The 12,839-nt window shown below is 41.4% G+C and overlaps 1 protein-coding gene across 1 annotated transcript in view; it reads left to right on the top strand.

The window, feature by feature from the left end:
• Positions 1–12,839, top strand: part of LOC106806415 (signal transducing adapter molecule 1-like) — a gene marked incomplete in the record, with an annotated part of 26,300 nt that overhangs the window by 1,552 nt on the left and 11,909 nt on the right. The window contains 8 exon segments of the mRNA XM_014808342.1: positions 1,640–1,724; positions 2,176–2,251; positions 3,057–3,152; positions 4,931–5,013; positions 5,157–5,223; positions 5,464–5,542; positions 6,069–6,288; positions 7,426–7,520. Coding sequence (XP_014663828.1) covers positions 1,640–1,724; positions 2,176–2,251; positions 3,057–3,152; positions 4,931–5,013; positions 5,157–5,223; positions 5,464–5,542; positions 6,069–6,288; positions 7,426–7,520 — 801 coding nt within the window.

A 12,839-nucleotide genomic window follows, 5' to 3' on the forward strand; every position in this document is an offset into this window, starting at 1 on the left:
GTGGAATAAGCGTATCCTCTCAATCTTACACGTTACACATCGGGAGCTCCGCTTTTCGGCAGTGCCTAAATCTGAATATTATAAAAACGTTAAATGGCAATCATTTAGGTGTAACGCCATCATTCGCCCACATCTCAGACTTTCACATCTCAAACATTTATTTTCACATAAAAAATTACACATCATTATCAAGAGTATATAATAGGAGTTCTCCCATATATATACTCTTCGTTTCTATAATGTACGTCGATGGTTGCTCAATTAAAACTGACTTCTCACTCACTCATTTGTGTCCTTTTTGTGGTGAGCTACAGTGTCATTGACACTTTCATTTCTATTCTAATTAGCAAATATGTACGCTCGGTATCGCTCATTCTCGAGTATGAGCGATACTGCGCATACATATTTGCTAATTAATTAAGCTATTTGCCCTTCAATAAACTCAAGACTCACAGGGATCATAGCTAAGACGTGTCTATAATAGCTAGGAATGTAACTCGAATCGTTCGCGCCATATATATGATAGTTAGTACAATTTCCTACCGGCTATAGCCGCGCGCATATTAGCCTATGACTATGAGCGATACCGCGCGTGCATATTTGCTAATTAATTAGACTAATCGCGCTTCAGTAGACTCAAAATTCACAGAGATTAAGGCTAAGACATGATTATTTCTATAATAGCTAGAATTTATAGAAATGTAACTCAAATCGTTCGCGCAATATGATAGTTAGTACACTTTCCTACCGGTCATAGCATAATAGCGTATGCGGCAGGGTATGCAAAATGAAAACGAAACGTCACAAATTTTTTATCCTCCAATCACAGGTCGGAGCAATTCCTCGTGTTTAGATGCATGTCTACCAATGGGCAATGCCTAACTTCTGATACCTAACCTAACTACTCCCATGCCGTTATTAATCACGTGCGCGTTATCGCCAAGTATGTATAAAGTTACGTGTCAACGAGCATTTAATAATGATGAGATTTGATAAGGGAGAAATTTGAACAAGGTGGCCATTACTGGTTTGAATTCTGCATGATATTCCTGCACTCTTATCAGTCCTCGTGCATGGGCAGTAATGCAAGTGTGGTGGAGTTTGCCAACTTTCAAAAACGTTATACCTTTCTAAATTCTCTGATTATACATGAATACCGAGGCAATTACGATGAGTTAAGAAGTGTGCCATATGTGAGAATACACGTGCAACGTGTAACAAGTTAGGACAAATCTAGAAAGACGATCGTGTTAATTATGAAATATGGCATATATTTTCAAGCTGCGAAGTTTTTTAAAAGGAACGGTGTCAGGCTCCTAAGATGTGAAAGATTCGTAGAGCCTCCTCGAGCTATGATCGAACTCGACTACAATTGGGGACTAGATTCTATAATTGGTGGAAAATCGAGGCAGTGAGCACAAAATTGTAATCATGCATGATTTCATTGGATTTGGTGAATACGAAGGTTCTAAGACATTTTATCGTTACTCTAGACAATTGCTGTTACTCAAGCAGTTATTGCTTGAGTATCATGAGTATCATTTGTAGGTATCATGAAAGTGGAGAAACACTGGAAAACTCTCGTAACAATTACTTTAAGCATGCCACAATAAAATTATGTTTTGTCTTTTTTTTTTAGAAAAAGCAACTAGTGAATTAAATACAGCTGAGGACTGGGCAATTATCCTTGATATCTGCGACAAAGTTGGCCAAAGCCCCACAGGGTGAGTGTTTTAAGCGCAGATGATTATATGTGGAATAGATTGTTAGTGCATGACTTTTTAGTCGTTCTATTTCATGGCTAACCTAGGTGTTGTAAATGTGGATTTTCTTTATATTATTATAATTTTCTTTATAACTTCCTAACTGTTGCACCATAGAGAAATAAATTATTCTTACCATGGAAACATTACCATTAGTACAAACATGGATTTTTAGCTGATTCATTGTGATAGATTTAGACTGAGCCACATCACGTGGGACCAGTTGAACCAATGCTAATGATTTGAAATGTCTCGGGGACAAATTTGAAGAAAAGTGGGTTTAATATTAATGTTTTGTTTGATATTGTGGTGCCCAGTCAGAAAAAAAGTGATTGACATGGGGTGTTGTGAAAAACTGATAATCTAGCTGTTATCAAGCTGTTATCACACTCTGTATTAATTTGTTTTCCAGCGCAAAAGACTGCTTAAGGTCAATAGTTAAGCGGCTGAACCATAGAGTCCCACATGTTGCTATGCAAGCACTAACCGTGAGTTTACTTGGAGCTGTTAGTGTTTTAAAGACCTTATTTGTAGATTTTTCGTGTGTAGCAACTGCATGTAAGTTGTAACCAGATCATCATTCATGGGCTATACCATTGTACCTCAAATAGGTATTCAGTAATTATAGGAGTTGGACTGCTCAATCCAATTTCTTCTGGAGTGAGTGCTTTAATAGTGTGGATTTTACAGTATCTACTATTGAGATCATAACCAAATGCACAAATCAGAAAATACCAAACATGAAAAATTAATTTGAAAACTAATATTGTCATCAAGTATTCATCTGAGTATTACAGGATATGCTATTTACAGTAAATGGAATAAAGAAATATGTGGCTAAAGTGACACTTTGCACTAGACCACCCTCAAAAAATTGTTAGTTTCCCCTTTACATACTCGCCTCTCAGGGTACCGAGTAGGTAGGTAGGTGAAAAATCTTTTTTATTTTGTTTTAACAAGATGTGTGTATGTATATTGTATATTCTGCTTTGTGTATATGTTTTTGCGGAACAAATATGATTTTTTTTGCGAAACGAAATAATTTTTGTTTTGTTTTAATCGGCCAATAAAATGTGTCGAGTAGCGGCGTTTTGGCGAGTCGGTCGGTAAAGGGGAAACAAGCAATATTTTATCTTCGGCCCTATGGTTCATTCCTAGTTTCCTGTTAGCTAAAGCCGTAAGTACAATTAAGTGTACACCATAAATAGTGGTAACGAAACTGTAATCATGTCAACTATAGTTCATTGCATCTCTATGTATCTGATGAGCTTTAATAAAAATGTGTTACTGCAGCTTCTTGATGCATGTGTGAACAACTGCGGCAAGGTATTCCACCTGGAAGTCAGTTCTAGAGATTTTGTGAATGAAGTGAAGTCGTTACTAGGCAAGGTATGTAAACGTTTACACACATTTGTTGTGAGCTTATATCATTGGGTGCCTGATCAACATTAACATGTAGAAGATTATATTGGCTAACATCTAGATTCAAGTGTTTGTGTGTTCCCACAGTCGTGTAGGTGATATGTGGAAATTATTGCTAGGCGGGTATCCAAGCAGAAAGGAAATAACTAATCATAGAAAAGTAATAATTCAAAAACATATAGAGGAGTTAAAGGCTCACAATGCGCATCCAAACGCTAATTTCTCCAGTACTAGACTAGCAAATACTTCGTGTCATGCATAATCACACTACCTTATGACAAAATAAACTCTAGTTGCTTCCATTTCACTGCGCGTTTGCTTAAAACCCACAAGAAAGAGGTGAGAAAACTGGCATTCTGGCGCAAACGCCGACTGTTTGCCAAACAATATAGCCTCGAAGTGGTGACGTGACGTCACACGTTTTTATAGTTGTGCGCCCGTACCGCTGTACCGCAGCACCGCTGCACGGTTGCTTGGGGATTGGGGAAAATGTCAACAACATCGGAAAATTTCAACAACATTGGAGGTATTTTCAAAATACCTTTTATAAGACAACGTGCAGTGAAATGGGAGGAACTAGAGTTTATTTTGTCATAAGGTAGTGTGATTATGCATGCCACGAAGTATTTGCTAGTCTAGTACTGGAGTAATTAGCGTTTGGATGCGCATTGTGAGCCTTTAAATTTAGTTACCTGAAATATTGATAACTAGAATAGTCAATGTTAGCTGCACATGCAAAGAGTCTGATCTCATACTTGCAATCCAAATTGACCCTAACTTAAATGTATAGAGACAATGCATATATGTTAGAAATATCACTGCCTAGTGTTATTTTTAATACTTTTAATGGCATAGTGCCAAGCATATTTCAGAATTGCAACTTCACGTTGTTAATAAATTAAAAATTGTTATATATTCTAACAGGGCTCGAATTAACCAACGGCACCGACGACAATTGCTGTCGGTGCCCCTATCAATCGCCGTACTGCCCCTGAAAATCCAACCCGACCGACAGCAGTGACCTGCCTTGCCCTTTTCTGTAATTGCCGTCGGTGCATCTGGCTAGACTTGTTCGCGGCTGCACTGTTTGTTGCAGGGCGTGTACATTGTCTAGCAGAGCGTGAGGCCGGTACCAGTCTACCCTTCGGCAAAAACAATAACGTGGTATTGCTGCCAACCGCTGCCAGTAGACGATCGATAAATCGTGCACCTGTGTATGCCCGTGGTAGAACACGAATATTTAAATGCTGCACGCTTTGACTCGGCCCGCGCGCGATTAAAAGCGCGGGAAACGAAGCTCGCGCAAGAATGGCCAGTGATCTGTACGGTGTGTAGCTTGCTAAGTGCAGTAGGGGCCTAAATTTAGAGAAAGTTTTTCATAACAATGGCCTTGGTGCCCTTCTCAAATTGTGAGAGTTGCCTTGATGCCTTTTAAAATTGCCTCGGTGCCCATCTACTTTAGAGAAAATTCGAGGCAATTTCTCACATGCCCCCCAAAAATTGCCTTGCCCCTCTCGTCGCTTAATTCGAGGCCTGAAATTTCTAAACAAATATACCAACTCAAATATTTTATTGCAGCCAAAAATATACTGGTCATAATATTTATATAGATATTGTTTTGTCTGTAAATCTAAATTAAGATTTGCTGAACATAAATAGGCCTATGTTTGTACATCATTTACCTGTAATTCGATGATTTAAAATATGAAAACTAAATATATTGACTAAAATATTAAACCCAACAGGTACATCAGAAAGTAAGAGAAAAACTGAAAGATCTGATAAAAAAGTGGGCAGAGGGCGACTTCAAATCAGATCCATCCTTGAAGTGAGTAGTTTTGAATTTCTTTGATATATTGTTTTTGAATTTGCAATTAAATAGTCCTACCTAGTTATGCAAGTAAGCAATTTTCCAGTCGTCCACATACTACTGTAAGTAATTTGTTTAGAATGTATATAATTTTGTTTTAGCCTTATACCATTGCTCTACACCACGATGAAATCAGAAGGCCATGATTTCAGTTCATCTTCAGAGCCAGTAAGTAGCATTTTTCAGTAGATAACACCAAACAGATATTAATATGGTGTAAGGAATTTGTATATCAGGTAGATGTTTCTTATACACCCAGTGTCAGCCCCATTTCCTGAGGCCTGCTTGATATATAGCCTACATGGCGATAAAAGTTGTTTTGTATCTTTGTTTATTGTAAAATGCAGTTTACAAGTTCATCATTTATATTTATCCATGGCTCAGTTAAAAAGACCATTACTTTCTCAGGTACCAAAGCAGAGCAGCAGAAACACAGTTGACCCTGACTATGTTGGAAGCCAGCAGGAGGCTGAGGACATTGCCAAGGGTCAGTGTGTTCAAGCATTAAGGACTCCTGTTCTACTTGAGTTATTGAATTATCCCAGTCAAAATTCAATATGTTATTATCTGGTTGATACTGTGGGAGTTTTTACCAATCGGTACACAAGTGGCACGGCTAGCGTGATTGACAGGTAGATCTAGCCAATAAGCGGTCTACTTGTGGATTAAAAATGCTGTTTAGCAACGAAGTATTACATAGTCGGACAATTTAGCATAAAACTGAAAGAAACTTATCAGCTTAACCATCCTAGCAGCAATATCATAGGGGAATTAGCCGGGGGCATGGTCATCTCGAACGGCTAGGTCACTTAAAATGTTCTAAATGCACACCTTATCTAAAAAATTTATGGCATAAAAAACGTGAAGACACTGTAGACTTTGCCTGTGGTAGGTGGTGTCAAGAATAACAACAACAACAACAACAATATAAACTATAAAAACAACAACGACCGAAACAACGTCACGTCATATACATACAACTACCATATCGACTTTACTTTCACTTTTTTCAGCTATTCAGTTGTCATTGAAAGAGGCAGAGAAGTCCTCCCCAAAGACAACATCATCGCTGTATCCTGCAGTGCGAGCATCGAGTGGTGCCACCAGTAGCAACAGTAACTACTCGTATAGTCGAGAATTGCGGAAGGTGCGAGCGCTGTACGACTTTGAGGCTGTGGAAGACAACGAGCTCACGTTTAAGGCCGGCGAACTCATTAGCATCCTAGATGACACGTGAGTGGTGACAGTGCTCTGTTTCGTGTCACTCATGCGGCTGGCAGCTGTTACGCTGTATGACAGCAAAATAGAATGTGTTTTTGTCGAATACGCGTCCAGGCCTTGAATTTCACCACGACACCAACAGCAAGTGCTCTCCTTTCCCTCCTTCCTTGTTGACGTACGGTACCTGCAAAATTTGATGTAAACCGTCGTTGCAACCTGGTTTGCATCCAAGTACTGTACCTTGCGACGAATTTCATTTTGGGCCTAAGAAAAAAAGGTTTGTTTCCGCTAACGAGCTGAAAAAAATTAGACACGGTAGGCAGACAAACCTTTTTTTTATCAAATATTTTTGATTTTTTTTGTATTCTAACAATACTTGTGTTATACTTATAACAGCCCATATAATGACTTCAAAGTCAAATCAATGCATTCACCGATCGATATCACGGTGGGATTTTTGTTTTGTAGTTTTTTTTCCCGATCACAATAAAAAGTTTTGACACGGCGGTTTACAATGGACTCGGTCGGGTTAGCGGAAACAAACGTCTTTTTTTTAGGCTTTGTGTATTGTTTATTTTGTGTATCAACATTTCCCTTGCCGTGCAAAAATTAAAACCTGAAATGTATGTAAATTTAAATTATGTGTTTCATTAAATTGCTTATGGTTAATTTTTAAGAGATCTTAAAAACAGAATTTCATATTTTCGACAGCCCTAGCCATAATTTTTGAACTCTGAATGAATTCATTGAGAAATTTTTTTAGATAGGAGGGTGGTAAGAATACTAATTTTTTTGTAATAGTATATGTACTCATATTTTAAATTTTGGTAAGCAATAATTTGTGACATAGTTGATGTGTTTTATTTCAGTGGAAATTATTCAATTCGATTCCACATAGCGCAGTGTAGTCTTTTACTCTAATTTTGGGTTATGATACATGAAATAAATTAAATATTTTTGGTGCCAGAAAATCGCATAAAATGCATTTTAGAGTGTCTACGCCCCTAGAACCTTCGGGGGCCTGGGTGGATAAACTCTACCTAACAGGCTGCACTCGACACTTTTGCTTCACTTGGGAAATTTGTACCCTTTGTTGTATCTAATGCCACTCATTGCTGTTTTTAAGATTTCAGTAACTATTTGTTGCAGAGATGCTAATTGGTGGAAAGGACAGAACTGGCGCGGAGAGGGTTTGTTCCCTGCAAACTTTGTAACTGCAGATTTGACTGTGGAACCTGAACCAGGTACGTAGTATATCTAGTGTGGTTTTGCATTGCTTCGTACGACATAGTGAGGAGGTCTGTATGAAATGCTTCCTTCTTCTGACAAGTGATTTGATTGCAGGGAACGTTTTCATCTTGTCTAGCCAGTGTTCAGGCATGTTAATAAGGTTTATAATGTAGATTATAGGTCCATCCATCGTATGAATAGGATGGTGATTTAAATGGGTTGGAAATTGGTGCACAAGCTGACAAGTGATGACATCAGAAACACAGAAACTGTCATTGCCATGCGTAATAATTCATGTCACAGTCAAGATTTCAATCTCTGGCTCTTAGGTTTGGACTGATTCCTCACATGTGGCAGTACCTTGTTGCTAGGTCAGGTGATAATTTCTTCATTCAGGGTGGTTGGAAAAATTTGCTGCTTTTAGTTTTTTTCAGAATGTAAATTTTGATAGGTTTATTGAATATGAAATTAGTTATCACTGACATGTAAACAATATCGAGTTGAAAACAGCAAATAACTTTTTGGGATATCATATAAGAACTAGAAATCGAATGCATTAACATTAATATTATATTTAATAATTAATTTTGGAGTTTAGCAAGTTAATCACACTATGATTTTAGTAGATAAACGTGGAATGTAATAGAATATCAATGCAGACTACTTCAAATTTATTAAACTTATACTATGTACTGAATATACTATTTAAAAATTGCACAAGTGATTAACGCATACATCACATAATAACGTATTATTGATGGAATGTCGGTCTACTAATAGTTGCTACAAATTTAACCTTGCATGTCAATACATGAACCCCATTTTAACCCACTTTAAAACTGTTGCATACAAAAGTTTGGTTCAAATGATGAGAAATTTGTGTCAAATCCTAATGCATGGAAAGGGATCAAACCGCAATTTTCTTATCACGATTATGGTAAGTCAAAAGCTAAAGTTGTATGCAAGAGAATAGATTTCTTCATAATTCTTAATGATAGTACCCCCTTTAATTACTTAGCATATATGATTTTCATTACATTATCGTATTCTGAGACAATATGTTTCCTACTGTAATGACCTAGTTATGTTGTCTATAATTAGGGTTAGATTAAAACAAAGGCGGTACAAATTTTGTCATCAACATTACCTCCTTACAAACAGAAGACTGATGAATCATTGTTGCCATAATGACACTGAGTGCACAGTGCTGCAAAACTAATATATATGCAATTAAAATTTCAATTATAGTGCTAAACGTGCACATCAACATGCCTTCAAAAATAATCAAGTTTCATTGAATTAGATTACAACCCTCATGTGCACACATCTTATATGGGTGAGGTAGCTTAAGGGGTGTCTCCTCGTGTCAATGACTGCTCACATGGCACAGCTCTTCTTGCAAAACTGCCCTGAGTAGCAGGTGAGTGGACTCTCTGAGAGCTGGAATACTGCATTGGTGTAAGGATCCACGCACGTCGGTTTGTCCTTCACTATGGATCCACTCTCCTGTATGTACCCGATGCAGCAGTCGCAAGCCAAAGGGTTGTCTGGAAAGCGGAAGATTACAATAGCATACGTACTTTCTAACAGGCCAAACTTGCCAAGGGAAGGCCCTTGCTCTTAGGCATATATATTACAAGCATGTGTCAGGTACATCCAACCACCTTACCAGCTGCCCGATGCTTTCTAAACATGCTTTCAATCATAATTAAGAAAGTTTTTCTACTGCCATGTAGATTATAGACTTGCTTTGAGCCGAGCAGGTACAGCGAGTAACACACCTGACAGGTAGATTCTTATCCTGCTTCTTAATCACTAAGTAAGCTGGTATCAGCATCAGCAGGTAGCAGGTATCACCAGGCATCACCAGGTTATGACCAGGTAAATAACCAGTTAATAACCAAGTGTCGGGCAGGTATGTGCGGTGTCTAATCAGTCGGGTACATCATACTAAATTCCGTCTAACCAACGTGTCTCCTCAACCAGGCCTCGCCATCTGAGAAAAGCACGGGGCCTAAAAAAGGCCCCGTCATTTACTCGACAGGGCTGATTTTCTCCAGACGGTCTGACTTTCGTTTTCGATTCTCGGAATCTCGAAACTTGACAAGGGCCGGAAAAAAGCTCCGTGGACACCGGAGACGGGGCTTTTTACGTGGCTTGGGCCGATCGGCCCCGTGAAAAGGGGAAGCCTGCACAACAAATAAAACCAATAAAATAAATGAATAAATAAATAAAATAACAAATAAAACCGAGGCTTGCTGCACCTCACCTGCGAGGTAAATCATCAGCATGCTCGCCGGTAGCTTTCCGTCTGCGAACACTCCCACGTGCATCGCGGCCAGGTGGTTGTTGTTCAGCTCCAGTATGCGCAGCCCCGCGTTCCCCGCGAACTGGCACGTCGCCAGCGTCTCGAGGTCGTTGTGGTCGAGCACGAGGCTCGTCAGCTCCGCCAGGGGGCGCAGCAGGTCAGGCTCGAGCCGCAGGAAGCGGTTGTGGCTGAGGTCTAGGGTCGTGAGGGCGCGCGCGTCGCCGAACGCATCCACGTCGAGGTGCGCGAGCTCGTTGTACCACAGGTAGAGGCGGCGTAGCGACGCGAGACCGTTGAACGCGCCGGGCGCGACGCGCCGCATGCCGTTGCTGCCTGCCTGCAGTTCCTCGAGCGCGGGCAGGTGGCGAAAGACGCCCGCGGGGAGCTCTTGCAGCGCGTTGTAGCCGAGGCTCAGGTAGGTGACGTTGGTGCAGCCGAGGAAGGCGAGCGGAGACAGTGTCGCGACGCGATTCATCGTCAGGTCGACGAGCGCGAGGCCGCGCACGTTTCCGAGCGCGCCGTCGGGCAGCGAGAACGTGCCGAAGCCGTTCACCGCCAGGTGGTGCACGGTGAGACCGCGGAACGACGCGTGGCCGAGGCGCAGGCCGCCGCTGCGGTAGCCCTTGTCGCTGTAAAGCTGCAGCTTCTGGTCGAGTGTGAGGCCGTAGAAGGCGTCGTCGGGCACGAGCAGCGTAGCGTCTTTTGCGACGCTGATCTTCACGTAGTTGACGGCGTAGTCGCGGTTGAGGCGTGCGAGCCGGGTCATCGCGGGCCAGAGGTCGGTGGCGGCGATGTCGACGCCGCAGTGCGCCTGGATCCTCATCGTGGCATTGCCGGTCTCGACTTGCCTGCAAGCACGAGAGGCGACAATCTGAGGCGTGGCTGAGGGTGAGACGTTGCTGAGGCGTGGCTGAGGGTGAGGCGTTGCTGAGGCGTGGCTGAGTCTGAGGCATGGCTGAGGCTGAGGCATGCCGTGTGGGAAGATGCAATGGCTGCCCAGCCCGCGGCAGGATTCGTGCGAACCGAGATTTTCTAGCTTTGTTTGCTATTGTTGTTTGCGTGTATACATGTGCTCATGATAGCAGCAGAGAGCATGTTAGTGATGGGGAACGGGTCAAGACTTACCTGAAGAAGACTGTGACATCAGCAGAGAGCGTTAGTGATGGGGATCGGGTCAGACTTACCTGAAGCAGACTGTGACATTAGCAGAGCGTGTTAGTGAGTGCGGGATCGGGTCAGACCCACCTGAAGCAGACTGTGTGACATTAGCAGAGAGCGTTAGGTGAGGGATCGGGTCAGACTTACCTGAAGCAGACTGTGACATCAGCAGAGAGCGTGTTAGTGATGGGGATCGGGTCAGACTTACCTGAAGCAGACTGTGACATCAGCAGAGAGCGTGTTAGTGATGGGGATCGGGTCAGACTTACCTGAAGCAGACTGTGACATTAGCAGAGCGTGTTAGTGATGGGATCGGTCAGACTCACCTGAAGCAGACTGTGTGACATTAGCAGAGAGCGTTAGTGATGGGGATCGGTCAGACTTACCTGAGCAGACTGTGACATCAGCAGAGAGGCGTGTTAGTGATGGGGACGGGTCAGACTTACCTGAAGCAGACTGTGACATCAGCAGAGAGCGTGTTAGTGATGGGGATCGGGTCAGACTCACCTGAAGCACTCGCACGGCGCAACTTCGGCAGCGACTTTGTCTGTGCAAGCATAGTTGTAGAGTTCGACGTGGTCGTCGCCGTGGCCGCGTACCGCAGGTGAGGTGGCCACAATCACCATGACGACCAGTGCGAGCGTCGTCATTGTGCTGTACATCGTCACAGGTGTGATGTTGGAGTGCTCACGGATGGGCAGATTGCAGGTGTGATGTTGAAGGTGCTCACAAGTTTGGACCAATCACTGGTGTGATTTTAAAGCTACTCGCGGGGGCAGATTGCAGGTGTGATGTAGAAGGTGCCTGCGGGATGGGGTCGATCGCAGGTGTGATATAAGGTCCTTGCGGGATGGGACCTGTCAGCAATCACAGGTGTAATGTGGAAGGTACTTGCGGGATGGGCAGATTGGAAGTGTGGTTTCAGAGGTGCTCACACGTTGGGTGCGGTTGTAGGTGTGAGGCGATGGTAAAGCTGCGGCCGTGTGCTGTCACGTATAGGATGTGCAATCTTCAGTACACACAACGATAAGATATTGCAAGATATACGTTTACAGACTAGATATCATCGCTCTTTAATCCTTTTACTGTAGATACAATGTAGTGTGTTGTTGACCATTGACATCATGGTAAACAAAGCAACTCGCCATTCCAGATTTTATACAACGGTTACGATACCAAGCTGTAAATATGTGCAAACAACTAAATATTTAGGAAATTTATGAGACTTAATTAGGCTTATTTATGATTGTCACATATTTATTACCAACTGTTGACTCAGTGACTACATTACAGATATTACTGTAACCATAAATTGTGGAATTTCCATCATTTCTCTAGATACTGGCCCAAGTTTTGTCATCTATCTAACTTAAGAATAAAAATACTAATTAGTAACAAGTAATTTAATATTATTGAGTTTAAAAAACAGTGAGCATGCTAAACTATTGGGTACTTATATGCTAGCAACTCGCCATTCCAGATTTTATACAACGGTTATGATACCAAGCTGTAAATATGTGCAAACAACTAAATATTTAGGAAATTTATGAGACTTAATTAGGCTTATTTATGATTGTCAATATTTTATTACAACTGTTGACTCAGTGACTACATTACAGATTTACAGTAACCATAAATTGTGAATTTCCATATTTCTCTAGATACTGGCCCAAGTTTGTCATCTATCTAACTAAAGAATAAAAAATACTAATTAGTAACAAGTAATTTGATATTATTGAGTTTAAAAAACAGTGAGCACGCTAAACTATTGGGTAGACCGTAGACTTATATGCTAGTATGCACTTATATAGTAAATGTGTTTCTGAACAAGAAAAGGTGTCAACGAAAGATTTCATCAAGCTAAACT

The sequence above is a fragment of the Priapulus caudatus genome, unplaced genomic scaffold (assembly GCF_000485595.1).
Source record: "Priapulus caudatus unplaced genomic scaffold, Priapulus_caudatus-5.0.1 Scaffold159, whole genome shotgun sequence".
NCBI lineage: Eukaryota > Metazoa > Priapulida > Priapulimorpha > Priapulimorphida > Priapulidae > Priapulus > Priapulus caudatus.